General features: G+C 54.7%; 1 protein-coding gene across 1 annotated transcript; it reads right to left on the bottom strand.

Annotated features, from left to right (window-relative positions):
- RIPK4 (receptor interacting serine/threonine kinase 4) lies at window positions 1–26,908 on the bottom strand. The gene is made up of 8 exons (XM_039480592.2): window positions 26,681–26,908; window positions 16,613–16,904; window positions 11,353–11,501; window positions 9,504–9,553; window positions 6,664–6,822; window positions 5,843–5,946; window positions 4,138–4,402; window positions 1–2,641 (listed from the first exon to the last, which is right to left on the bottom strand). Exons 1-8 carry the CDS (start codon window positions 26,860–26,862, stop codon window positions 1,482–1,484), a joined length of 2,361 nt encoding a protein of 786 aa, XP_039336526.1. The 5' UTR covers window positions 26,863–26,908; the 3' UTR covers window positions 1–1,481.
- Between the last annotated feature and the right edge of the window lie 788 nt (window positions 26,909–27,696).

Raw genomic sequence — 27,696 nt, 5'->3', positions numbered from 1 at the left:
TTCAAAAAAGCACCATGTACTTTGCTTTATTGACATCAAATGGAAAGTTTTGTCTCTCACACAGTCCACACAATGGTAGCACAACAGAGTAAAGGCACAACGAGGCATATTAAAACATAGCCAGTTTCAACAGCGTGGATATTTCCTGTCATGGAAAAGAAGTATCCTGCCCAGATTCACATTAACATACACGGTACATTAACATCAATCTCTAACATACACCAGGCCACAGTACATGTTTGCACACAGGGTCACGTTCTCCAACACACTTCTAATAACAGTATTCAGAAGGCACCCTATGGGACACAGGTGACAGTGAAGTTATGACACTAGACGGCCACATCTTTTACATCCAAGAACTTTCCTGGGGCCACACCCCAAACAGCTGAGGTTCGGATGCATGTCTGCAAAGCAGGTCAGAAGCCCTCTCCCCAAAACCCCAAAACACTATCCCTTGGCATGAACAACCACCTATCAAAAATGAGCTGGAAAGGGTGCAGATGAGCAGTGCGTCGACCTAGGTAATACTATGTCTAGGTAATTCTGTGTGATTTTATCTTCACACACAGTCTGAAGATAAAAAACAGTTTCTTTTGCACCTCTTCCCCAAAAGCTGGTGCACTCCAGCCACCTGAGAGGGCTCGGCTCAGTCCCCAGAACTGAGGTTACAAAGGGAGAATGTTTAATGACGCTTATGCCTGTGGCTCTAGAGTTCCCCAAACATCTTAGGCAAAGAGCAATGAACAGCAGCTAGTAGCACGTGGCCACATGTGTGCAGCTGTCCACAAGGACTCACCAAAGAAGAACAGACTGGAACAGTTAAGAGCTGGCCACACACACGTCCCCATAATGCTGGCTGCTACCATTCATTCCTTGTTGCATAAAACGTTTATTTTCAAAGCCAACCCTCCTACCCAGTCATCATTTGCAGACTAGACTGTCCAACGTTATGAATGTTTTTTAACAGGTCTCAAGCAACAGCCGGTCAGGCATTCATCTCTGACAGATACCACAATTCCGTTGGAAACCTTGAGACAGGCTTCTCTGCCCACTGCCGTGCATGAAGATTAAAAACGCAGTTGCTCCTGTGTCTCTTCCCTCAAGACTGGTGAGCTCCAGTGACCCTAGGTGGCTCGCCTCGGGAGAATGGACGCTTCCTCACCTGGGGCTTCCTCACTAAGGGACCAGCCTCAGCAGCCCATTAGGAGCACAACGAAATGATTCTGACCCATGGTCCCTTCGGACAGCAGGTGCCTAGATCGGTGATTGGGGAGCGGCCAAGTGCACCTGAGCCAGCTTCGCCTGGAGGGGATGCTCCGGTGGTCAGCAGCACAGCCTCCTGCCACCACCACGTCACCTCCACTCCATCAGTGTTTAGGCAAGCCACGACAGGGCCCCACGCAGCATCGTTTCATCCCCACGAGGAACACAAGGACAGGACAGGAGCCCCACACGGACCCCTGGTCTCCGCAGGCAGCCAGCTAGGTCTTGCTTCGCCGCAGGAGCGTGGCGGCGGGGCCGTGGCCGCCCTGGAACTTGAGGCTCTGCAGGTTGATATAGGCCCCGTGTCTGAGCAGGGTCTCCACCGTCTGTGCGTGCCGGCCCTGGGCGGCCAGGTGCAGCGCACTGAGCCCCTGCTCGTCGAAAAGGTCGATGACGTCGGCGCTGACCAACTCCTCCACCACCTCTGAGTGCCCGTGGGCGGCGGCCAGGTGCAGCGCCGTCTGGTTCAGGGGTCCCCGGGCCAGCACATTGGCCTTCTCCTCAACGAGCAGCTTGACGGTGGCCAGGTGTCCGTTGCGGGCAGCCAGGTGCAGGGCAGTGTAGCCGTCCGAGGTCACGGCCTCCTTGCTGGCGCCCCGATGCAGGAGCAGCCTGGCGGTGCTGGTGTGCCCCGTCTCGGCAGCCACATGCAGGGGCGTCTGTGCAAGCAGGCTGCAGACGTTGACGTCAGAGCACAGGTCGATGAGGATGCGGGCCACGCGGTAGTGCCCGCGCTGTGCGGCCAGGTGCAGGGGCGTCCTCCCGTCCAGCGTCTGTGCGTTCACGCTCACCCCTGGCTGCTTGGCCAGCAGCTTGACGATGGGCAGGTGGCCCTGCCAGGCCGCGTAGTGCAGCGGCAGCCAGGCGTCCTTGCCCGGCAGGCTCACGTCCACGCCTCGGCGCAGCAGGATGCGCACGATGTTCTCCTGCCCGTGCTGGCAGGCCACGTGCATGGGCGTCCGGCCCTCGAAGTCCACCTCGTTGACCGAGGCGTTCTTCTCCAGCAGCAGCCGCGTGCTAGACTCGTCCCCATTCTGGGCGGCAAAGTGGAGGGCCGTCCACTGGTCCTCGTCCTTGGCGTTGACGCTGATCTTCCGTGCCAGCAGGAGCTCCACAACGGCCCGCCCCCGCCTCTCCACGGCCGTGTGCAGCGGGGTGGAGCCCCTGCGGTTGGTCAGGTTGGGGTTGGCATTGTTGAGCAGCAGCCACTTGACGCACTCCTCCTGCCCGGCCTCCACCGCCAGGTGCAGCAGGCTGGCGCCGCCGTCCAGCACCAGGTCCACGTCCTGTGGCTGCAGGATCTTCATCAGCTTGCTGGTGTCCCCGGACACGATGGCATCCACGAGCTTCTTCTTCTGGACGTCTGTGGTGCCCAGATCTGCAGGGAGAGGAGAGGGTCAGAGCGCGGCTGCACACCCAGGCAAGCGGTGTCTCCGGGAACCTGCCTGTGGCCCTCAGCGGGAGGAGTGCCATCGCCTCCAGGCTGCTTGCTGGTCACCTGACCATGTTCGAGCGCTGTCTGTGCCTCCTTATTGGGTCAGTCCTAGTGGGGAGCCCCAGGGCAGGCAGCGAATGTCTCCCAGGTGCTCATTAGTGGGTTAGCAGAACAAAACCAGCCCTCACTGTCCTGCAGGGTGGCGAGCCCCCTTGGTGCTTAGAGATGATAGTGACTGCACACAGTCCTTCAAGAAAGAAGAAAAAAGGGCACAGACTAAAAAGACCAGGCAGGAGCCCCTTCACCTGGAAGCCTTAACGCCCGCGATGCCCCAGGCCCAGCGGCCTGCAGAGCTGCTGCCCGGAGCTGGAAGGAGCAGCTGCAGCTCCTGCCCCACCGCAAAGTGGCACCTCCTGACCTGGTGAGGTCGAGGGGCACATTTTCGATGACAGTCCTGAAGGGAACGAGCCTCTCGTTGCAGGAGGACGTCAGTCCAGCACTCAGGATGAAAAGTTTTATTTACCACAAAAATCCTACCGTCATGTCTGGAATTCCGAGTCCCTGAAGCGACTCTCCTCCACCCTCGTGTGAAGCACAGGGATGTGGAAGGAGGTGGCGTCCAGGCGTTAAGAAAACGGACCCTCCCAGTCAGGCTCAGTGTTTCAACACCGGCGTTCCAAGTGGAGCCAGGAAAGTAATCCTCTCTCGAGCATGAAAACGAGATGTCATTTCAGAGTACTAGAGCCAAAGAGAATGTTCTAGAACATATTCCTCCATGGACGATGGGCTACCGTGAACGGGGAGCCCACACATGCAAAAGGCCCGCCCAGGCCTTGTAACGTGTTGGTTATCCTTGGAGGTTTTAACACCAGGCCGCCCTCGAGAACCACCCGGGGGGGTGGTGCTCTTCTCACTTGGCAAATCTTGCCTTTTTATGGTAACTTTGATGGCTTTTGTATTTGGAAGGTGCTTTTTTCCCTCTCCCGGCCCCTGGGTGCTGCGCCTGGTGCTCATTCTGGCCTCCTCTCTGCCAGATGCGGGGATCAGATGTGATCCTGTCCTGGCACAGCAGTGTCTGAGCAGAGGGTGCAGGACTGCCATCCCCGAGGCAGGAAGCCCAGCAAGGAGTGGGGCTCGACTCCTCGCCGGGCTCACTGGACTGTAGCCCTGAGGTCAGCCTCTGCCCATGGCATTGGCACAGGCAAGATGGCTGCACGAGCTGGTGATGTGGCCTGTTCCCCTCACATGCTAAGTGACACGGGACACAGTCAAATGCCCAACACCTGAAATTAATTAGTTAAGACAGAGAGAACACAAAGAAGCATTCTTGCCGGGTCAGGAACCTGTCCCCTTGATTCTGTGTAGCTGCCCACTGAGTCCAGTCAACTGTCCTGCCGAGCCCCACATCTCTCGGGACACAGAGAGCCGTCCCCACTCACCGCTAGTCGAAGGCTCCCGCTCAAAGGACAGCGACAGCGATCCTCTGGAAGAGAAGGCGGAGTCCACCGAGGACACCCCCGAGAGCCTCTTGCCGCTGCCGGTGGATGGCAGCTTGGACTCAGAGGAGCTGCGGCTGAGCTCCTCCGGGCCCTCGACGGCCTGGGAAACTCCGGAGTCCAGCTGCGAGAGCAGCTCAGAGAGACTGTGGTCATTATCGAAGGTGGGGGCGGAGGCCCGCTTGAGCCTCGAAGACACAGGTACCACCTGCAAAGACGCAGAAGGGGGGCAGGTGAAGACCCTGCCATACCCCGAACGGCCCGCCCCTGTGACACAGACACCGAAGAGCCAGGTGGGCCATGGGAGCGACGTGGGGGAGGAAAGGAGGATCCTGGGAGCAACACAGATAACGGATCGGCCACCACATCTGCACAGCTAGGGAGCTCAAAGACGGAGCTACAAAGGCTGGCGTGGCCCGCCCAGCACAGAGACATCTTAAGGAAAGATCGGCTGCATTAAAGTGCAAAATCCAGCCTCAGGCAGCTCTGGATACTGCCTGCTCCGGAGCACCGCACACCCAAACAAAGGTAGATGGTGTCAAGCTAGAGTGAGAAGCACGCGTGGCAGGGCACAGCCTGCCCAGCACAGGCCAGCATTAGCAGGAAACCAGAGGACAGAGAGGAACTGAGCAGGACCCCCACGCGTGGCCACAACTGCCACCTCCCCGCGGAGCCACAGGGGGCTGGCCTGGGGACTGTGTGTGGACGACGGAGGCGGGTAGGACCCAGCCACAGGGGCGAGGGCCGATCTAATCCAACATACACCAATGGGACCTTTGAAAAGGGTCTCACTGCAGGGACTGGAGGGCAGCAGGTCTCCGGTAAGTGAGTGGAATCTGACAGGATTTCACGCCCCTTCCTTAGGCACGCCTGTTTGCTCCAGATCCCCGCCCTTCGGGGGACGGCTCAGCGTCCTGCACTGTTGCTGGGTGTTCCGAGCAACCTCCACATGTAGGTTGCCTTCCCTCCCTTATCAGGGCCCAAGTCTGCCTCTTTATCAGCAGCTCCCTGGGCACCTTCGCTCCCAGACTCACTGGCACACGTACACCTTCGTGTTTAGACAGTGGGCGCACCCTGCGTGTTTCCCGATCTCCTGAGCTCACACCAACAGCCTGGGAGCGACTGCCCAACACCAGGTAACACGTTATAAAGCTCACTTATCAGGCTCTGCCTCACAGGTCTGCTCCAGTCTCATTACCGGAAAGGCTTTTGAGCCAGGCTTCGCACTCGGAATTTCTCAACACATCTGAAATCACCTTGGTGGCACTCATTAAAGTACAGACCACTTATGAGCAGCTACAAAGGGACTGGATCACCAAAGACACCCACACACCAGCTCTCCCTCCGCAGCCGGAGCTGGGCCTTCCGATCCCGTGGTTCCACACACATCGCCTGAGTGGCTGTTTGGCGTCAGGAAGCCCGTACACCACTCCTGCAGAATCACATAGGAGGTGGGGCAGGGATGCAGCGGGCAGGGGACCTGAGGCCCCGTGGGACCTACATTTCTAACGGAGTTGGGTGCCGGATGGGCTCAGAAGAGAGGCAGAGTGGTCCAGGCGGCAGGGGGTCTGCACAGAGGAGGAGTGGTTTGGAAACCCCTCCCTGGAAGCCGAGGAGACAAAAGACCCCGGTGGGAAGGGCCCGTTACCTCACTCCTGGGCTCCGGGGTGCTTTTCACGTCCAGGTCATGAGCAGTTTCTTTCACTTCATCATCAGGCTTTTCACACAGGTCCTCGGTTTCAGAAGTAATTTCTTTTGGGGAGAAAAGGGGACATGTTACTGGGATGACAACTTCTGCGTACACACACGGTCTATCTAAACGCTGAGCCTCCAGGTGCTGGGGATTTCTCACATGCCTCAGCGCAGGCTGGGCGTCCGGCAAGCCCAGGAGCCCCCCATGGGTGATTTGCTGGCCAAACCCAGCCCCCCATCAGTAATCACTCGCAGGCCTCACCAGACTCAAAGCAGAAGTCTTCCCCGGGGGAGCCCCACCTGCCAGATGCAGGGAGCAGAGCGGCCAGCACCTGGCAGGTAAGCTTCCCATGCATGCGTTTTCTGCCATAAGCTTTAAATGCAAACCTATCCTAGAGACACATCTTTCCCAGGAAGTCAATTCCCCAAGAGAAGGGCAACGCCTCCAGCCACCGGCCAGGTGAGTCTGCGAGAAGAGCATGGCCGCACCCGAACCTCGGGCTCCCGAAGAGACTCCTCTGGACAGCAAGCCCAGCCCTGGCTGGGAGCAGGGAGCAGACGGTTGGAGGCAACTCACTTCCAGCCGCTGTAGCCCAGCCATGGTTACCAGAGGCCACAGTCAGGTGCTGGGACACCCTATCTGTGCAGGGCTCATTTCGGCCTACCTGTTACACGCCCGGTTCCTCACCCAGGCCTGGTCCCTGCCCCTGCCCTGGCCGTCACCTCTGTCTCCTGTGACACCTGCAGAGCGTGCCGGGGAAACCCTGGAGTGCTCACCTTGGAAGGTGGGCCGGACTCTCGGGTCCCCCTGCCAGCATCGCTGCATGAGGCGCATCAGGTGGCTGCAGGCACGCGGCCGGGCTCTGCACACAGGCGGCAGCTCGGGGCGGTGGCCCTTCACCACCTTCACCATGATGTGCAGGATGTTCTTCTCATCTGCCAAGGGAAGGGTGACAGTCAGGGGCTCTGCAGGGCTGTGCGGCAGCATCTCACCCTCGGGAGGAACCAACACACTCGCCGGGGGGCCGCAACGGGGCCGTCCCCACCCCATCCCAGGGAGCCAGCTTCCCTCCAGCTTCACAGTCAGAACTTCCCGTAACCCTCATCCTCACGGGGCACGGTGCTCTCTCATCCTGGTTGTGAAATCTACCTCCTTCCCTGGGTTCTGATCTACCCGATGGAGCCAGTGTGTTTGGTCACAGAGCAGATCGTTCTGGGCATCTCATCCAAGGGAAGATGAGGTTCAAGACAGAACAGTATCTTAGAGATTCTTTCTGTCAACGGCCCACGCCAGAAAGTGAACGAGGCTCACGCACCATGGAGGAGCCGTGGCGCCCTGCACCCATGGGATCCAACTCTGTCTACCGTCTGAAGAAGGCTTCCTCAGTTTCAACTCCAGTCCCAAGCTCAGGCCCCCAGCTGGCCTCCCCTGCAGAAGCACCAGGGTTGGTTTGTGGGAGGGGTCTTTCCCTTCAATTCACAATGTGGGGCCCCGCCTGCCCTTCCTGACCTCCTTCACAAGCAGGCGTGGGCCCTAGTATATGATCATTATTATTGCCATGACTTCTACCCTGACAGGGAAGGGCCCAGGGTGGCCTTCAGTGGGTCAAATTCTTTTTTCTGTTCAGCCTGGAACCCTCAAGGTGGACTTGAAGCTTCTCGTTCACGCCGCCCGTGGAATGGCAGCTCTTTGGAGAGACCATGTGCCTCAGCAGGGGCAGAAAATCAGCCGAGAATCACCCACAGCTGCCAGGATTCCATACAATGTTTTGCTCCACTTTCCCATTAAATCTTGTGCAATAAGTATCTTAAATATTTAACAGGTTATTTCCATGATTATTCAGACTTCCAAAACCAACCGATCCTCTAAATAAAACGAAAGCGAACTGAAGGAAACACCTGGAATACTTCCTGCTGCCAAACACAGACTGGAAAAGCTGGGGAGAGGCCTTGTTCTCCTGCACCTTGAACCCCTCCTATTAACCCACTATCTATTAACCCATTTATACTTGAGACGGCAATTTTTTGAATTTGAAAAGTCAGACCTTGGCAATGACCTTGAGCAGATTATTAACTCCCAAATGCTTGGCATTCCAATAATGGAACACTAGGCATATTCAGCAATAAAGCACAGGGGCTTGAGCCCTGACCTGTCCCCTGTGCCTGGCTTCGGGTGTCATATCTATCAGACTCCCTCATACCACCTGGTACACCACCACATTTCACAGGCATTCGGGCCATAGGCCACTGTTTGGGAGAATGCACAGAAGGCAAGAAAGGTGACAGGCGGTCAGACAACACAGACAGACACCTGCCGGCAGAGACCTGGTGGAGCATGTCCATACTTTCAATTAGCATTCTTTTAAAGCTCCCAGGATGGCCGGGTAGGGTGGCTCATGCCTGTAATCCCAGCACTTTGGGAGGCTGAGGTGGGTGGATCACCTGAGGTCAGGAGTTTGAGACTGGACTGGCCAACATGGCAAAATCCTGTCTCTACTAAAAATACAAAACTTAGTCAAGCATAGTGGCAGATGCCTGTAATCCCAGCTACTCGGGAGTCTGAGGCAGGGAGAATCGCCTAAACACGGGAGACAGAGGTTGCAGTGAGCTGAGATCATGCCACTGTACTCCAGCCTGGGCAACAGAGTGAGACTCTATGTCAAAAAAAAATTAAAAAGCTGCTGAGATACTCGATCTCGTGATGCTGAGAAGATCTCTTCTCACCCAGCACCTTCCCCATACGTCAGCTCCTAGTCTGAGTCCCAACTAGCAAGGGGCTAGGCCTTGACTCTCATCTTCATTTTTAGACATTTTAGGTCACAGCAAAAAATGCCATGAGTTGCCTGGAAATGTTTTTAGAGGCAAGGGGAATATCTCTAACAAAGCTAAAACTACACTTATTTTTATGATACGTAAGTCAAGGTATGGTAACTTTGAAGACGGTGTTCAGAGCGGTGGCTGCCTGGCAGGGGAAGGAAACACCACCGCTCTCAAGCTGGGCAGGGGGGCACTCCCACGTGCAAATCCACAGCACCGGGCAGCTCTGGGGGTTGGTTTCATAAGCACGTGGGTATACGGAATGCTCCCGAACTTCATGCTTTACACAGTGACATGCTAAGCTTTGTTATGTATATTTTACCACATTTTTTAAAAAAGTGAACAAACGAAAAGAATTAGATGGAAATACCAGCACAGACAAACCCCTGGAGACAGAGAGCAGATGGGTGGTTGCTGGGGCTTGAACAGACGGAGAGGGACTGTGGAATGGGCATGGGCTTTGCCTTTGGGCATGATGAGAATGTTCTGGAATTAGACAGTGGTGAGGCTTGTTCAACAGTGCCAAAGTACTTAATGTCACCGAATTATAGACTTTCAATGGCTAACATGACCAATTTTATATCATTTAACTACCCAAAAAAATCTAGCTGGCACCTAAAAAAATTCCATTGAACAGGCCCCTTCAGATCCATGCATTTTCCTGCATGCAAATTATACCACAGAGCAGCACCCGTGGGAGCGTGGCTCACAGGCCATTTTAGGACAGAGAAAGGACAAGGCGTCCCCCCATTATTCCAGGAGAGACAAGCATACTACACCTCAAAGATGGGTCCACTCACCTGCAAACGGCTTCTTCTGCGTGAGCACGCCCCAGATGACGATGGCAAAGCTGCAAGAGAAACCAGGCGCGTTAGCATCTGACAGCCAGAGCCACAGAGCCGAAAGCTCTCATCCTCAGCACTGGGTGTGAAGAAACCTGCTCTGAAGCTTTCCAAAGACAGAGGCACAACACTGAGATACTTCTACTGTTTTTAGAAAGAGAAAACTCTCTACAGTGAAGTCCAGCAAGCTGATGGCTCAGATGTCAGACAGACTCAAGTCACTCCACCAACAGGGCTACAGATCTTCAGGCAGTGTGAGGGACTCCCAAAGGGGATGCCACCCTAGGCGAGGAGTGAGCTCCTGGGGACAGCACCTGCGTGCCTGTCATCGCCTCTCAAGTGCCAGGCACAGAGCACCTGCACAGGCATTTACTGAAGAAATGGATGCGTAGGTGAATGAATGAATGGGCTACTCCCATGACCTCCCGACAATGATTTCATTCTCTAAAAACACGGATTCCAATTCCGAGCAGCGTTCCTAACAGGCTCGCTGAGATTTCATCATCAGAGGGTTGTTAAAGAAAGCACATAGAACACGTAGAGGTAATCCAGTCGAACGCCTCAAAGTTTTTCAGGGGGCTATTTAGAAATATATAGATGCATCAGGGCTATGTTCATGTACATTACTCTGGATACACCAAAAAAGTACCCAAACTGATAAAAAACAAACACACAAAAAAACACAAGTCCAGAAACTGAGCCGCCACGGAGCACTGAGTTGGTGAGAGCGGCTGTTTACAGAGACACCCAATTCACCATCGAAAACTGGTTCAAGCTGCAGGTTCAAAAGTTGAAACTCCAAAATAAATGGAGAGGCTCTTACTCTCCCCAAACTCTACAAGCTGTGACTAGTCTCCAAAGTGACACTTCAGGCAACTCTCAGCTTAAAGCCCCAGCTAAGCATATGCACAATGGCTACTGTCAAACCAGTCAGCCTGGGCTGCAGGGGTGGCCATGACAAAAGGCAGAGTTCAACTGCTGGGTCAGACCCGCAGAGCTGAGGGTGAGAGCCGCAGGGGGGGCTTAGTGCCTGCTCACATGCTCCCGCCCACTCTTCTTCTCCAAAGTCTGTGTGATTAAGACCTTTACAATTTGAAAAAGGAAGGGACCAGGTGACCTGGGTACTGATATCTGACCAACAAAGGTAACTGCCATGAAGAAGATGAGCTGCTCACCTCACCAAATCAGAGTGAATTTCAGAAAGTCCAAACACATGCACACAGACACCCAGACTGAAAGCAGCAGGCTCTTCCAGCAGACAAGCCATAGAACCCACGGTCACAAAACTGCCGAGGCTCCAGCAGTGCAGGGCTGTCAGCGTGGCTCTACCGTGTGCCGGGGAACACGCCTCCTCAGCCAGCAACACTCACAGCAAAGAAATCCCCAAACTCGACCAGCGCCACCCCTGTTTTTGTTTGTTTGTTTGTTTGTTTGTTTGTTTGTTTTTTGGAAACAGAGTCTTGCTGCAACCTCCACCTCCTCAGCTCAAGCAATCCTCCCATCTCAGCCTCCTGAGTAGCTGGAACTACAGGTACCTGCCACCATGCCAGGCTAATTTTTATATTTTTTGTTGAGACGAGGTTTCACCATGTTGCCCAGGCTGGTGTCAAACTCCGGGGTTCAAGTGATCCTCCCGCCTCAGCCTCCCACAGTGCTGGGATTATAGGCGTGAGCCGCTGCACTTTGCCTGAACCCCACTTCTGACTGGCAGTAAGAGGCCTTTCTGAAAGCTGCAGCTCAGGGCATGAAGCTTCAAGGTTCGGAGCCCCCGGCGCCTGTTGGGGGTAGGGGGCGGCATGACACGTACCTGTATACATCGTGCTTGGTGTCAAAGAGCCGGCTCTTCTCCCGGATGCGCTCTGGAGGGAGGTAGGCGATGGTACCAAACAGGCCGTCCATGCTGAGGTCCTGTGAGTGGGACAGCCCGTTGCACTTGGCCAGCCCAAAATCAGAGATCTGCAACACAGCCATCGGAGCAGGGCTCATTAGCCTCCAACAGTGATGCTTTATGATGCTTTATCAAAAGCTCCCTTTGGCAATCTCAGAGGGTGGGTGAGAGCTTGCCCTGTGCCTCTCGAGGCAGCCCTGCCCCCGGCATGGAGGGGCACATTCTGGGGCAGAAGCAAGCCTGGAGGCTTTCGGAGCAGCACATTTGATGGGCAGGTTAAAGGATCGGGCTGTAAGGAAGGAATTCTCTGGAAGAGAACTGGGCAAGAATTAGAATCCACCTTCTGTAAGGCATCATGTTTGCCATTGTGATGACAGCCAGTTGGCATAAAGAGGAAGAGGCAAGCCTTAGAGGGTTCAGGTAAACAGCAGCGCATGTGAAGACCAGGTCTGCTCCTAGAGAAGCCGGGCAGCCGGTTGTACAACCTGCCAGCTGGGAAGGCTGTCGGGCAAGTGGCTGCAAGTCCTTTAAAGGGAAACACACCTTCAGAAGCTCTTTAAACTTGAAAGCAAACAAAACACACGCCTGGCAGCCCCATCCATCCGGGGGTTTTGTGATCAGCAGACACTGGCTGGCTGCTTCAAACACACGCATTCCAGTGAAGGTCTGATATGCGCCTTTGCTGGCAGGGCCCAGGCCCCAGGGCGCACCAGCCACCAGCTCCTCTAGGAAGGCCCTCGGCTGCACTTGGGGGAGGCAGGCCTCAGGTCTCCTTCCAGCAAAGGTGCCCCTGGAGTTCACGAGACCCCCTCCCCGGCTGACCGCTCGGGGGATGGGAGCGTCCCCTTTCCTGCCAGTGTCCTCTCCAGTGTCACTCAAACCCCTTTGAAGCTGCTGAAGACAGTGTGTGGGAGAAGCCGCAGCGCATTAGCTTTAATGGGGCTCCGGATCCAGGGGGAGCACCGCCCTCTACTCTCCTTCAAGGCATATGGATTTTTTAATAAAGCCTTTTCATTAACTCCTGGGCTCCTCTCAGACACACCCATGGAGTGACAGGAAATGAGGCTGAGTCAGGCCTTCATTCTGTGCCGGCCGTGCCCAAGTGGTGAGCCAATGGGGCTGCTGTCATCGGCACCAGCACCGAGCGCAGGGAGACTTGATGACTGGGCTTCCAGGATCCTGAGCACACCCGCAGGGAGTGGGGAGGCCTGCCGGGAGGTCTTCGAGAAGACCCCGGCCTCCTCTGCAGCCGGCAGCACCAGGACAAGGCCCCGACTCCCAGCCAGTCTCATTTCCTCTCACTTCTGTTGGTCCCAGGGCCTTCAGGCCACACCTTCAACCCAGGGAAAGCGCCAGCTCCCCGGAACACCACCATCACCTGATCCTGTAAGCCTCGGCAGCCAGACTCTGGGACATAGTAAGGTGTCCTAACTCTCAAATCAGCTCAAGAACACAGGAAGCTTCAGTTCAACCGTCATCAGCGGCTTCGAAGGTTTCAAATTCAGAAATGAGTTGAACAATGAGAGCACAAGGGCACAGGGAGAGGAACATCACACAGGGGCCCTGTTGCGAGGTGCGGGGAAAGGGCAGGGAGAGCGTCAGGACGAACACCTAATGCATGCAGGGCTTAAAACCTACGATAGCCTAGGCGGCTGCCGGGTGCAGCCGCCCGCCGTGGCACGCCTGTGTAACGAACCTGCACATTCTGCACACGTATCCCGAAACCAAAAGTAAAGGAAGCATCACACACTTTCCCGGCAATTCCTTCGCCCCTTGTATGGTTGACTACAGGAAAAAAGTATCTCCCTCCCACCGTCAGCTAAGGCTCAGACTCGCTGTTCTAATCCTGCCCGTGCAAGTTAGAGTTCTGCGGTCCTGGACGATCAGCCTCTCTGTGCCTGTTCCTTTTTCCATAAAAGGAGGCAATAAAAGTAGCTCTGTCGTGAAAATAAAATGAGATCTAGTATCATTTTAAAAAGAAGAAAAGAAAAGGAAGATCTGAGAGGGACTGAGGCACAGAGGTCTCGGCCGGGTGCTTCCCCAGGCCTGCAGCCTGTTCTCCTCCTCCGTGTCTTCGTCAGAAAGAGCCAGCCGCTCCAAACCATACTTGGTGAAAAGAAAACGAGGCGAAATTCTCTGTAAAACCTCCAGCAACAGAACGCAAGCTCGGAATTGAGAATCCTGGCAGGGTCGCTGACCCTCTACGTTCTCCTCCCTCCACGGCTGCACTTCCCCTCCGCCCTTCCTCATCTCACCTCCCAGGGCTGCCCCTCGCCCCGCGTCCTCAATGGCCAGCCACCCAGCCACCGCCACGGTGGCAACCACCCTGACCGGCAAATGCCTCAAGGCTTCCAAACACTCTCTTCAGCACCAGAGTTGAGGGCTCACAGCTGTCCCCAACTTCAAGGTCCAGCTGCCAAGACTGAGAAAGCAGCCTGCAGGGCCTTTGTTGGCTTTCAAAGAAATACACAGCAGATCATTATCCGCTCTAAAGAAGACACAGCAGGACGTGACCCACGTGTAACCCTTTGAAAAGCGTGTGTTCCCGGGAAACTGGACACGTAAAAGCAGCCTGAGATGTTAGACTAAGTTATTTCGTTTTTAACTTGAAATTGATTCCAACTAATATTTCACTATTGGTATTTAGCATATTTCATGTTGACTAACATCAAGCATTAACTTGATACTGTCACTTTATATACTATGTATATACTGTGTGAAGCAGACAGTTGCTGTGGCACTGTTTCACTCAATCCCTGGACACCTGGGTAGCCCGTCTCAGAGGCAAATGTCAGGGCTGGAATGGCAATCTACAGTCTAATTTCAGGACTCTAGATTAAACTATTCCTGCTTTGAATAACTATCTACTGAGGACACCCAGACACCCAGTGGCCAGTCCACGCACAGCTTCCACACTTTGTCTTCAGGAATGAAAGTGCTGACCCTCAGATCCCCAACAAACACTCCCTGCTGCGCTCTACACACAGTAGCTATTTCTAAGAAAAAAGAAGTATGTCATGTAAATACATTTTTCTATTTGTTTCTGGGCTTCTTGATGGTGACTAACATGCCTGATTAAGAAGGGAGTCACACCAAAACAATTTTTCCTGCCGCCTGTCCGGGTACACAGGGCCCTAAGAGATCCCAGGGGCACCACGCAGATGTCCCATCACTTCCTGGCCAGCCCCCAGCAAGCCTTCCACAGCAGCCTCCCTGAGAAAGCAGGTCCAGCCAGCATCCGCCCGCTGCAGCCGTCCTTACAGACAGAGAAGCCCAGCTGCCTGCTACCCCGGCAGGAAACCCGGCGCTCTCCCTGCGTCTCCTGGGCTGTTTCCTTCACCTAAAGGCTCTGCTGCTGCCTGCCCCAACTCCTGAGGGCAGATAAACCCAGCCCCTGTGTAGACCCACCTCCGGGAACACGTCCACCCCGTCCCACGGGACTGCCTCCAGGCCCTGCCTATGGTCCACATACTGTGCCCTCAAGTGACCACTGCATGTGGTGGTCACTTGGTTGCTTTCATGTCAACCACAGTGGCAGCCCAGGTCAAATCAAGGTCTGTGGAGGCTGCAGGATGCTGTTCTGGTCCCCACTATGTGACTTACAGCTGGGCAATTCTGGCTGCTAATTTAACCACTCGACTCAGTGAGAAGCAGAGGCCACCGTCCACCCTGCACGTCTGCTCTGAGGAGGAGGGCAGCTCCCGCAGGGGACGCCTCTGGCATGCCCTTCCCGGTACTCAGTGCATGCTGGACAGCAGACCTTCCTAGTCATTAGGGCCCCGGGGCCTGCGCTACCTGGGAAGAAGCCTGTAAACGTTGGCAGGAATGGAGGGTCCACATGTGAAGCCCAGCCCTGCCCACCACAGGAAACGGGAATCCCAGAACACGAGCAGATGCAGAAACCACCCTAGAGCCCATTCAAGCCACGTCACTTGATTTTTGTCTCCATTATCTCAATTTCCTACTTCACTCAGCAGGACGGTGCTGAAATCTTCTAGCTGAAATCCTATTACTGGGCAACACCTGCCTAAGAAACAACTTGTAATTACTGCCCAAAGTGAACGTTTGGCCTCCCCGCTGCCGCCCTGGCTGAGCCAGGCACGCGAGGTGCACTGGGCTGCAGAGTCCGGGCACAGGGAGCGGCCGTGCGCCACACGGGCCACCACACCCATCCCACCCGAGAGCTCAGGGGCAGGGCCAGGCCCTGAATTCAGGTCTCTCCTAATTAATGGTCCGGCCACGAGAGAGGCCTGGAAGTGCCGTGCCACTAGGAACAGCAGCGCAGCCAAGGCAGGCAGGGGACTCCTCTGCTTGTGCCCTGTGAGAACTGCATGGATCCGGGTCAAGGCTCTCGGCTCCTTCTCGCTCCCAGGGAAGACACCAGTGTTATGTGGACCAGCCATTCACCCCAGACCTCTCGAGAGTGTGTGAACATCACCGCGTGGGGAAAACCCACGTGTCAGGTGTAACCACGACGTGTCAACAACAGTACAGGCCTGGCCATGAAGGCCAGCAAAGGAGATACCGGAAACGCAGCCTGATGCAAAGGTGGTGATGCTGGCACCTGCCAAGACCCAGCAGCGACGCTGCTTCCCAGATATATTATCCCTCTCACTTTTCTGTTTCAAAAACCTATCGCAAAGCCATAGCAAGCTCCAGCTCCCAGGCCCGTGCTGACACAACGTGCGGCCGCCCCACATTCTCCACACCTGCCCCCGAACAGCCTCTTCCACAGCACTTTAAGGACCCCATTGCAGGGGACCCCACATTCCCACCACCCCGAGGCCCTGAAAGCAGAGGAAATGCATCCCTTCATTGCAGAGCCTGAGGTCTCACAAAGACACACCTGGCTAACAGGCTGATTTCCTAAGAACAAAACCCACAAACCTGTAATCTTTCTACAGAATGAGTCATATGCCAGGATTTGGGGGAGCAGCCCCCACGTTCACCAAGCCCGCCCTTCAGCTACACGGTGTGTGGTTCCATACCGACCAGGACAAGCTCAGACGCCTAGCGTCCTCATGCTGCAAAAGGCCTTGGTCTCAAGTTCTTTCCTGCGAGAAGAGCCACCTCCTCTTCTACCCTTATCCCGACCTCAGGGCTTCACCCCTGGAAACCCTGCTCCCCAAGACCCAGGCCCTCCCTGCCCAGCTCCCTCGGGCACCATGCGGGTCCCCACCTTGACGTGGTAGTGGGCATCCAGCAGGATGTTGGCGGGCTTGAGGTCCAGGTGCAGGAGCGGCGGGGACATGCAGTGCAGGAAGTTCATGCCCACCGCGGTCTCGTGGATGATGCGGAACCGCAGATCCCACGGCAGCGGCTCCGAGGCCAGCAGCTTCTCCAGGGAGCCCGTCTCCATGTACTCCATGACCAGGCCGACGGGGTTGTGGCAGATGCCGTACACAGGCAGGATGTAGCGAAACTTGGCCATCTCCATCTTCTTGGCTTCTTCCAAAAGCTCCAGGCGCTCCCTGGAAAAGTGCAAAGGCATGAAGGACATGCAGTGCTCACCCAGCCACAAGCACGAGCAGCACCCCGGCCGGAAGACGACCGGCTGCAGAGGGCTGAGCCAGGGCCTCACGTGGACACACGCGGGGTACCTGTTCACGTCACGGCACTAATGCAGGCTCTGCAGAGTCTCAGTCCTGAGCTGCTGAGAATGTTCTCAGAAGTGGGGAGGAGGGAATTCTAATCATGTTACAGGTACCACTGACAACACGTGTGGAGGGGCCACCTGTGTGAATGACAATTCCATGGGAGCCGTGAGCCAAGGCTTGGGAGTCTCAGAGTCTGCAGGTGCAGGCAACAATCCCTTCTGAGGAGGAAAAAGAAGTTGAGGTTCCACTCAAAGCTGTAACTAGGCTGGGCACGGTGGCTCATGCCTGCAATCCCAGCACTTGAGAGGCCGAGGCAGGTGGATCACCTGAGGTCAGGAGTTCAAGACCAGCCTGGCCAACATAATGAAACCCAGTCTCTACTAACAATACAAAAATTAGTTGGGCATGGTGGCAGACATCTGTAATCCCAGCTACTCAGGAGGCTGAGGCAGGAAAATCACTTGAATCAGGGAGGCAGAAGTTGCAGTGAGCTGAGATTATGCCACTGCACTCCAGCCTGGGTGACAGAGGAAAACTCCATCTCAAAAAAAACCCAAAAAACATCTTTAAAAGTTGTAACTAGTTATTCAAGGAACCCAACTCACCGTCTCAGTTTAAGCCCAATATCTGAGTTGGCCCAGTTAGTCCAGAATCCAACCTCACACTCAAACTAATGAAACAGGATGAGTCCAAAGCATGGGGTTACCAAGGGCCAAATCCAACCAGCCATTTTTTTTAAATAAAAAATATAGGCTGGGTGCAGTGGTTCACACCTGTAATCCCAGCACTTTGGGAGGCCAAGACAGGCAGATCATGAGGTCAGGAGTTCAAGACCAACCTGACCAACTGGTGAAACCCAGCTGTCACTAAAAATACAAAAATTAGCCATGCATGGTGGCATGTGCCTATAATCCCAGCTCAGGAGGCTGAGGCAGAAGAATCACTTGAACCCAGGAGGCGGAGGATGCAGTGAGCTGAGATCGTACCACTGCACTCCAGCCTGGGTGACAGAGCGAGACTACGTCTCAAAAAAAAAAAAAAAAAAAAAAAAAAAAAAAAAAAAATATATATATATATATATATATATATATATATATATATATATGTAAAATGGATATAACATAGTGCTTATCATTTTAGCCATTCACAGGTGTACAATTCCCTGGCATTACACACATTTATGATGTGGAGCAACCATCACTACTATCTACACCCAAAACTTTTCCATCATCCTCAACAAAAACGCTGTACCCATTAACCAGTAACTCCTTCCCTCACCCCCATCCTCAGTAACCTCTTTGCTATATTCTAGGCAAATTCATATAAGTACAAACATATAAAATGTGTCCTTCTGTGTCTGGCTTATTTCATTAAGCATGTTTTCAGGGTCTATTTACACTGTAACATACATCAAACTTCCACTGCATGAATACACCGCCTGTTGTTTGACCAGCCAGCTGTTGGTGGGCACAGCCATTTTCATCTTTTGGCTCTTGTGGATAATGCTGCATAGCTGCATACATTAGTGTACAAACACCTGGAGTCCTGGCTTTCAATTCTTTTGGACACACACCTAGAAGCAGAATGCTTGGTCACGTTCTTTGTGTAATATTTTGAGAATCTGCCAAATGGTTGCCCACAGCCTGCCACCTTGTTTGTATAAACTTTTACTGAAGAAAGGCTCACCCACTCATTTAAATATGGCTGTGGCTGCTTCTGCACTTCAAAGGGGAAAGGAGTCCTTGCAACAGAGGCCCTGCGGCCTGCAAAGCCCGAAACACTGCCCTCCAGCCCTTGGTGGAGAAAGTTTGCCAGCCTCTGGTCTAAGGTCACTTCCCTGGTGCAGCCTGTGTTTTCACAGACTAGAATCCCAGAGCAATGGTCTGTGTTAGTGTCATGGGTCAAAAGTCTCAGCATGCGTTCAGGGTAAAAGGCTGAATCCCACGAGGACACATGTTGGCCACGGAGGTTCTAGGTAACCAGTTCCTGAACACAGACGTGGTAGAAAGCACCCAGGAAGCTGGCTGGAATGCTGGTTCCCAGGCCTCACTCCTTGAGAATCTGTTCCAGGTTGAGGCTGCTTTTTTTTCTTTTTCTTTTTTCATCTTTTCTGAACCAGAGTCTTGCTCTGTCGCCCAGGCTGGAGTACAGTGGCATGATCTTGGCTTATTGCAACCTCCACCTCCCTCCCAGGTTCAGGTGATTCTCATGCCTCAGCCTCCAGAGTAGCTGGGATTACAGGCATGCCACACTCGGCTAATTTTTTGTATTTTTCAGTAGAGATGGGGTTTCGCTATGTTGGACAGGCTGGTCTTGAACTCCCGGGCTCAAATGATTCGTCCGCCTCAGCTCCCAAAGTGCTGTGATTGCAGGCGTGAGTCACCGTGCCCGGCCAGTCTGCTTTCCAATAATATAATAATAAGCTCCCTAAAGGAAATGTTCAGAACCACACTTGGAGAGAGCCAACCTCCTAGAGCAGGAAACGCAGCAGCTCCATGTCCACACACAGGCCAGCAGGCAGCTGGCTGGGGTGGCCTCCGGGTAACTTCCGCAGAATCCAGAGTCCAGCCCAAGCCCCTGCCCATAACCCAGTCTGGGTTGCCACAGCAGGGGCTCTTCTGGAGCTTGGACACAGCCTGCTCCTCCCAGTGACAAACCCTGGAGCAGGTGCTTGGAAATCACTCAGTGGCTCCCATTTCCTCGCCTGCTGGAGAAGCCAAAACAGCGCCAACAGAACACATCTCTGTCTTACTGATCTGACCTTCCCTAAGAAACTTCAGCCCTCCCAGGCTTCCCTTACCTGCGAACACTTCCCCTGAAGGAAAGGCCAGCAGGAACCCCTGGATCCTACTGTTTAGCTCTCGATGTGGAAATTCCCATACATGGCACAGGTACCAATGGCTTGGAGATCTCAGCCTGTTCCCCCCGGAAGGTGAAACTGCAGCTGGGCCTCTGTGTCTCAGGACGTAGCCCGCTGTTCTCAACTAGAGGCTACTTCACCCGCCAAGAAACACTGGGCAACGTCTGGAGAGATTCTGGCTGTCACAACTGGAGGATGCCTACCAACATCCTATGCACAAGACAGCCCCAAGGCTAAGAATTACTCAGCCCCAGATGCCAATGGTGCCAAGTTTAATAATCCCAGTGAATGCATTTTCAGCCAATAAACGACTGCAGCCTAGGACCACAGCTTCAGTACTCCCAGCACTCCCCTGACCTTTATTTCCAGCAGTTCTGTGTACTGGCAACGGCTCGCTTGAATCCATTATATGTTAGAACTAAGGACAAGAGGTCCCCTCCTGTCTTCATGGCGTTTACATTTACCCTCTAAGGGAGAAGACGGAGAATTACCCCCAGAAGAGAAGTGTGGTGGAAAAATCTAAGCCTCTTGAAAGGAAGGTCCAGGGAGCTCCGGGGAATCAAGAGAGACCCAAAGTCAGAAGCCAACATAGGCAAGGGCCCCTGAGAGAGTGGGGAAGGCTGAGACCTGCAGAGTCCAGGGGCACCTGGGAGGCCAGTGGAGTGGAGCAGAGGGGTCACTGTGGACCCCCTTGGACCTGGTAGAGCAGAGGGGGAAGCCAGCAGGGCACCACACTCTGCTGGAAGAATCTGCAGGCGGGTCCATTGGCTGCATGTGGGAGGAGAGAGACCTGCTGGACTTCTCCGGAGCTGCACCGGGGGTCGCTGGGCGGTCCCCACAGTGGACATGGGAGCGCCCCAGGAGGAGCAGCTGGGTGGGTGTGGGAGTGGGCATGTCAAGAGTGGGTCTGAATACACTCAAGGAGCAACGAATCCCACGGGTCCTGGGAACAAGCGAAGCAAGTATCAGGAATGAACGTGAAACCGTGAGGAGACAACACGGAGGTGGCGTGGCCTACTTTCCCAGCGCTCTGGTTAAAGGACCAGTGAATGGGAACAAGATGCCCACCAGTGTGCAGGGCTGGCCTGTGGGAGTCCCTGGGCTGAGCTGAAAGGCTGCCCCATCCCCAGCATACCGCTGGCTGCTCCCTCACTCCTGGGGAAATCCCCCTCCCTGCAGCCAGGGGCTTGGGCCAGGCTCTGGGACCCACCAGGGGATGGAGCTGCAGACCATGAGCCTCTCAGCCCTGTTCACAGCCTCAGTAAGCACTAGGAAAAAAGGAAGCAGAGGGCCTGAATGGAAGCCAAGGCCAAGCATGAGCCAAAACGAAACCAGGCGCCGAGGAAGGAAAATGACAGCTCTCCGCTCCAGGCCCTTCTCCTCCCTGGGAGCACCGGTGCTTGAGGCCCTCCTTAGTGATCTAAAGGATTTAAAGGAGCACCAGCACAACTTCCGCTCCAGCCACAGCCACTGACTTCCAAACTGCTGGACTGGGACTCGGTACCAGCTGCTGCTTCTGTTTTATGTCTGGTTAAGAATCAAAATTACGATGTGTCTGTTCCCTACTGCTCACATGTGGCCAGCCTGCTGCCCTCCCCAACCCGTGTGGCCTCCTTTCTCTGACACTCTGCCCGGGGCACTGGAGAAAGTCCCTCCATAGGACTAAGACCCACTTCCACTGTGCAACCACGGGAAGCACACCCTCCTGGCCGGAAGGTTTTGAGGCACTGACAATTCAGGTGTTCAGAGGCCAGCTATCACAAGTGTCATTTTTCCATATTAAGTAGACATTCTGAGAGTAAAGTCTCTAAGCGAAAGCTGTTGATAACAAGTAGTATTCTGAGACCAAAGCCAGCCAAAGGAAGGCTGAACAGCTTATTAAGCGGCAGCTCCGAGCCACTGTCCAAATAAAGTGTTTTCTTCTATTTGCCCAAAGGGCTTAATATATAAAACCCAGTTGACTTCTGATGGCATAGCGAGCTCATTAGCGACTCCAGCAGCCACAGGCTGGCAGCAGAGCACACTCTCTGCAGTGCACTAAGTTCAGCAAGTTCTTGACTCTCCCAGCCCCGGGCCCTTTCCACGGAACAGAGAATCCATTCACCTCACTTTACTGATGCTGGCTTGACTCTCCTAACAGTCCACCCCGGCTTTGCACAGCTGCCTGACCACGACATGACTTGCCCCTTCCACGGGCCACACATTTGAGGGCATTTTCTCAAGGAAAACAGCTGTCCTGGAAAATAAGTCATTGTTTCCATGGAAAAGAGTCTCGTCTCCGTGACAGCATGATCCAAACTGGCTTGGGGCAGACAGGATTCCAGTCAGTCCCAGGACCGCCCCGTGGGAGATTTGAGGTCCAGGAGTGGAGGGAGGGCAGCTCCCTTCCCACCAGCCTGGATTTCATTCAGAAGCGCCTCCTTCCAGCCGCTCTTCAGGGGCTCCTCAGACGCACACCTGGGAAACCCCAGCAGCTTTAAGAAGCTCCAGCCCTTCTGGGGTCAGGTGTCACCTGGCAGCATTTGCGATTCAGTAAGCCAAAAAGGGCGTCCTTGCCAGCTGCAGGAAGAGGCCTTTCTGATCAGAGAGGTTAAGAAGTGCTCAGGTACTAGGACCACAGAAAGAACCCACCAATTGCTTTTTAGCAATGGCAGTATTTTTTAACGCATTTTTTTCTTTTAAGCAGTGTTTCTGGCTTATTTTGATAACCACACAAAAGGAACTGTAGATTTATTATGATGACCATTATTTTAAGACGTGTAGAGATGCCAAAACGAGCCGAGGTGCTGGAGTGGCAGCCAGGAACACAGAGCATCGCACGGCCACATGTGCACTGCCCCCAAATCGCATTTCTTATGGTTGACAGTGGAGCCAATGTTTCTGGGTTGACCGGAAGCCCCTCTCATCGGTGTTCATTAAAATACAACCTCAAAACTGTGCCTCGCTCCAAGCACAGCTGCGCTGAGGCACAGTTCAGCGGGGGTGCGTCCTATCCGTCTCCGCTGCTGGGGAAAGCATTGCCAATTCTGCTTCTGCACAGGAACGGGGAAAGCTCCCCTATAGTCCCCTGGACCCCGTTTTAGGTTCCACATGAAAAACCTCTGGGCATTAATTAGGATTAACTCGGGGTTCAACTTTTCAAAGACACGCTGAGTAGCACTTCCATAAATTTGGTTTTCTCCTCATTTAAAGCTAGCCAAAGTGGATTTACCCCTCCCAGGGAGGGCGCTGGAGTAGTGAGAAATACCAGAAATATCATCACACCAATCGTTTCTAAAAGAAACTTCCTAGAGAAGCCCCAGGGTTCTTCTCCAGGCTCAGAAATTCCAAAGACCTGCCGGCTGCGGTTTTCCCTGGAAGCACGCATCCTAGAAAAGGGGGAAAGAACGGCCCTGGGACGTGGCCTTGTGCAAGCAGAGAAGCAACACACAAAGGAAAGGGGGAGAAGCGGGGAGGTGGGGGAGGCGGCGACGCTGCTCAGGTAACAGAGCTCCGAAGAAGCAGCCTAGGAATGACCTTCAGGAAAGCGCAGCCGGAAAAAGTGTTTCATCATCTGTTAGCTGATGCCTCTCAGCGAGGCCTTCTGCACACTAATCCAATTCTGTTCCCAGGAGCCTCGGAGGGGTTCCCACACGGCTATTTTTAAAACTGACAAGAAATGGGCTTGTCCGATTGTCAGCTCTGTTGTTACAAACCTAGAGTTTGCTCGGGCTCGCCCGACCAGCCAGGGCTGAACACAGCAGGAGCTGCCAGCCGGCGCCCCGCAGGCACTGGCTTCTTCCAAGCATCTTCTTAGCTAGGGGCTGGCAGGGGAGGAACGGGGCTCTGGGATCACGTTATTCTCTCCAAACTAGTCACAGCATCCATCCCTACACCCCACCCTAGGCCCTGTGGCCCCCACAGTGAGGGTGGGCCAGGAAGGCTGGCTGTTTCTCCAAAGCCACCCCACAAGACCCTCCAAGGCACCAGGCCCCATGACGAAGGGAATCTCAGACCAATGGGGTGTCACTGTCAACTACTGAGAGGGCCCCTTGGCAGGCACTTCCTGTCCCTGGGGAGCTAAGTGTCTGGGGGCTAGGCAGCCCCCCACGTTTCCTGCACAGAAAAGCATGCTCACAAGGCCTGGCACAGCCTGCTACTCAGAGAAGCCCCAGGCAGGTGCTGTGGCCAACAGGTGGCTAAAGGCCAGGGCCAGGGGAGCTGCAGGCAGCCAGGAGAACCCGGACCACCTTGAGAGGCAAGCAGACTTTGCCGATGAAAATCAGCCTCGCCTGGACCCGGACCTGGACCTGTGGTGGGTCCTATGCAACAAGTGGAGAGGACCATAAATGGCCCCAGACAGCCTGAAAAAGCCCCAGACCCCTGTGGTGGGGGTCAGAGCTGCTGACCCTCCAAGAGGAGAAGCGAGATGTAGGCAGAAGGGGTAAAGGGCTGGGGGCTGCACACAAAGACCCTAGGAAAATCCTGTCCCGCAATTCAGGAAACATCTTACAGATAGGAGGGGCTGGGGTGGGAGGCAGCTCTCATCAGAAAAGCACTGGAAAATCTGGCAGGGCAAGGGGCACAGGGACTACTTTGAGGCCTGGGTGCAACCTTGTGAGACTGCAATGCACAGCTCCTCCTGGAGCAAAGTGGGATGGATGTACATTCCTCACAAGGACCTCAAGCGAATACAGTCAATAATTAACCTAAAGGAATCAACTTCACAAAGAGCCAGGGTCTGACCATCTTCTCAGAAAAATCAGCCACTGCTGCACATGAAAACCCAACCTGCTCTACCAGGTCCAGCAGAGTACAGGAGGTGAAGTGCTTCCTGCCAGGCGATGCTGACCTCGACCTTGCCACCTGACATGCCACCACCTGTCTGCTTTGGGCAGGGCAGGAAAGGCTTCCAGTCAAAGGACAAAACACTTTTCAACCAAGCTATGCAATATCCTAAGTGATCTGCCTCAAGTGGAGAAACCCTACCCCCAACTAGGCCACCCAAGAAATCAGGGACTGGTCTCTAGAAATAACAGAAGGGCCTAAGGACGTGAGCTGGTGAGTCAGTCCAGGGAGGTGCTTGTTTACTTTGCTCTTCCAATACGAGAAAGTGGTGTTAAAATGTTCACTGATGATTAAAGTCGCTGCAACTAGAAGACTGCATCAGACAAACACCCCCGAGAGAGCCAGCAAATGCCCCTCTGGAGACAGTTCCCTTTCAGGACCTAACCACTGGCTGGTATTCACAGCGGTTTGGATTTCATCAAAATAACCACAGCGCCCCTCCTGGCCTGAGAAGCTCTCAGGATCTGGGACAGGGGAGAGAAAGTGCACAGCCTCAGCCAATGTCTCACCTTTGAACTAATGGTGATTTTATGACACTGGTCACAACTCCACTGATGTTTCCAAGAAACACTGGATTTGAGGTTATGGCAAAAGCCACCAGTAGCTCTGCTGTTTAGTCTCCTATCAAAGACAAAAATGCAAAGGGCGTGGACTCGAGCCTCTTATCAGCAGAGGTCTCAGAGTCACCGTGTGGGGCCACAGCACGCACTGCCACCCCAGACACCAGCATCACAACCATTCTGCAGAAAAGCTGGGGCTTTGCGGCCCCATCACTCAATCAGCCAAGCATTCGAAACCAGATCTGCCAGCAGCAAAGGCTAAATGGTATTTAAAAGGAGCCGCTTCTGAGTGTGTTCAGGGAATCTCTAGGTAAAATACAAGCGTGACTTCAAGGTAAAATGTAAGCTTCATTAAAGAATACGTAATTAAAATGTTCTACACTGAGCCTTACGTATAAACCACCCAAATCAATGGCAAACAGTGAAATCTACAACAACAAAGAGGCGTTGTTCAAGAATATTCTCCCTACCTCTCAAATTATGCACAGATGACAACCAACCCACCGAATGTACCAGGGGCGGCTCTGTGTCCTTCCCAGGCGCCTTTGTTACCTTGAGCGCTCCAGCTAGGTAGGGACAGACATGTTGCATTCTGGCTTTTGGATAGGGATACTGGGGTGCAGGAGGGCCCCATGGCACGGCCACAGAGCGCTAATTCAAGGCTCTTCCCAAGCGGTTCGAAATTAAGTCAGCTAAAACGAGTGTGCGGCGAGAAAGCGCTGGGCAGATCAAGACCCCGGACCCCCCGCCGGACCCCCCGAGGGACCCCACGGCCAGGCCGGAGCCCTGGAGCTCCAACGCGCAAGCGCCAGGCGCCCAGGAAGCCTCACCCGAGCCAAGCCGGAGCTTCCGACCGAAATAATTATTGTCTTACACCAATTTGTGTTCCAACATAAATTACCAAGTAAGTCGAACGGAGCCTAACTCCACTCACAAAGCCCAGATGCCCACACGGCAATTTTCCTAAGCCCTGCGAGGACCGCAGCGCCCAGGTGGGTCCCGGGCGGGCCGAACGCGCCTCCCAAGGGCTCGGGTCAGAGGCGCACGGCGAGCTGGGGACCCCGGAAAACCGAGGCCACTCGGGGAGTGTCAGGAAGCACGACTGGGCGCCTTACGACGTCCGGGCAGAAGCGGCGCCCGAGGAGCCCCCGAGGAGCCCCGGAGGAGCCGCCCGACCTGGCCCCGACGTGCGCGATTGCGCCGGGGTCGCCAAACCTCCGCGCCCCTCCGGCGGGGACAGGCCGACTGGACGCTGCCGGGGCCCCGTGGACTCGCCGGCAACCGGTCTCCCCGCCGAAGCTGCCCCGGGGCTGAGTCCGGGGGAGCTAAGCGGGACCCCGGGACCCGGACACCCCGACCCCGGCGCCGCCCGCCCGCCCCGGCGCCCCGCCCGGGCCGCTCACCTGTTGTCGACGTGCAGGCTGGGCGAGCACTTGATGGCGAGCCAGGTCTTCCAGTGGACGTGGCGCACCTTGTACACCTGCCCGAAGCCGCCCGAGCCCACCTTCTCCCAGCCCGTGAACTCGCCCGCGTCGAAGGTGCGCAGCAGCCCCAGGGCCCACGGGGTCCCGCCGTCGCCCTCCATCGCGCGCGTCTAGCCCGCGCCGCCGCGGCCGCCCAGGTGCCCAGGTGCGCGCCCCGCCCCGTGACGTCACTTCCGTCTAGGCCCCGCCCCGGGCCCGCCCCGGCCACGCCCCCGGCCCCCTCCCGCCCGCGCCGGGTGACCGCGGGCCGACGGGCCCACGCGCCGGGCCGCTGCGTTCTCCCCCGGGTGCTCAGGGCGTGCGAAGGGCCTCGCGTGCGCATAGCCGGCCTGCTTTCCTTTGCTTTCCTTCCTCTTCACTGCAGGGTCACATGCCCTTGTAAGGAATCATTCACTTTGCCCAGTTTCCGCCAGTGCTGTCACTGCAAATTTGCAAAGAAAAATAAGTACGATCTCACCAGCAGGATACCGACTTTGATACAGTCACCGATCTTGTTCAGGTTCGCTCTATGTTGCTCGTTTTCCTTTGCGTGCGTTAGTTTTACACTATGTAATCACCTGTGTCGCTTCCTGTACCCCCCACCTGGCCCCTCCTGAGGCGATTGTACAGCCGCGCCCCGAGCCCTGGCATCACTCATCTTGCCTCTATTTCTAAAATCGTTCTATTTCAGAAATGTCGTGTTTCGATACAGGGCCATACAGCGCCTAATTCTTTGAAACTGGCTTTTTTCAGTCGTCAGCCTCATTCCCTGCAGGTTCATGCCTTGCTTTTTTACACGAGTTTCCTCTTAGAAAGTAACTTTTTAAAAAATTGCCTCAACAGCAAATCTAAGGTCCATTTCAAATACAGGATTCCTGCATCCTTTCCTAAATCACAGCCTCTTCTCACAGGTAGAACAGACAGATGGTTTGAAAAGGAAAGATGTTTTTTTACCT

Source organism: Saimiri boliviensis, chromosome 18, assembly GCF_048565385.1.
Source record: "Saimiri boliviensis isolate mSaiBol1 chromosome 18, mSaiBol1.pri, whole genome shotgun sequence".
NCBI classification, from domain to species: domain Eukaryota; kingdom Metazoa; phylum Chordata; class Mammalia; order Primates; family Cebidae; genus Saimiri; species Saimiri boliviensis.
Note: the sequence above shows the minus strand (reverse complement) of the source record. Positions and strands in the feature narration are given on the sequence as shown.

Bases quoted from the DNA above. Each gene is read 5' to 3' on its own strand.
- RIPK4 (XM_039480592.2), bottom strand. From the start codon at position 26,862: ATGGAGGGCGACGGCGGGACCCCGTGGGCCCTGGGGCTGCTGCGCACC. The intron at 6,823-9,503 runs GTGAGTGGACCC...TTCCCTTGGCAG, and splicing joins GCAGAAGAAGCCGTTTGCAG to ATGAGAAGAACATCCTGCAC. The intron at 5,947-6,663 runs GTGAGCACTCCA...TCTCCCCAAAAG, and splicing joins AGTCCGGCCCACCTTCCAAG to AAATTACTTCTGAAACCGAG.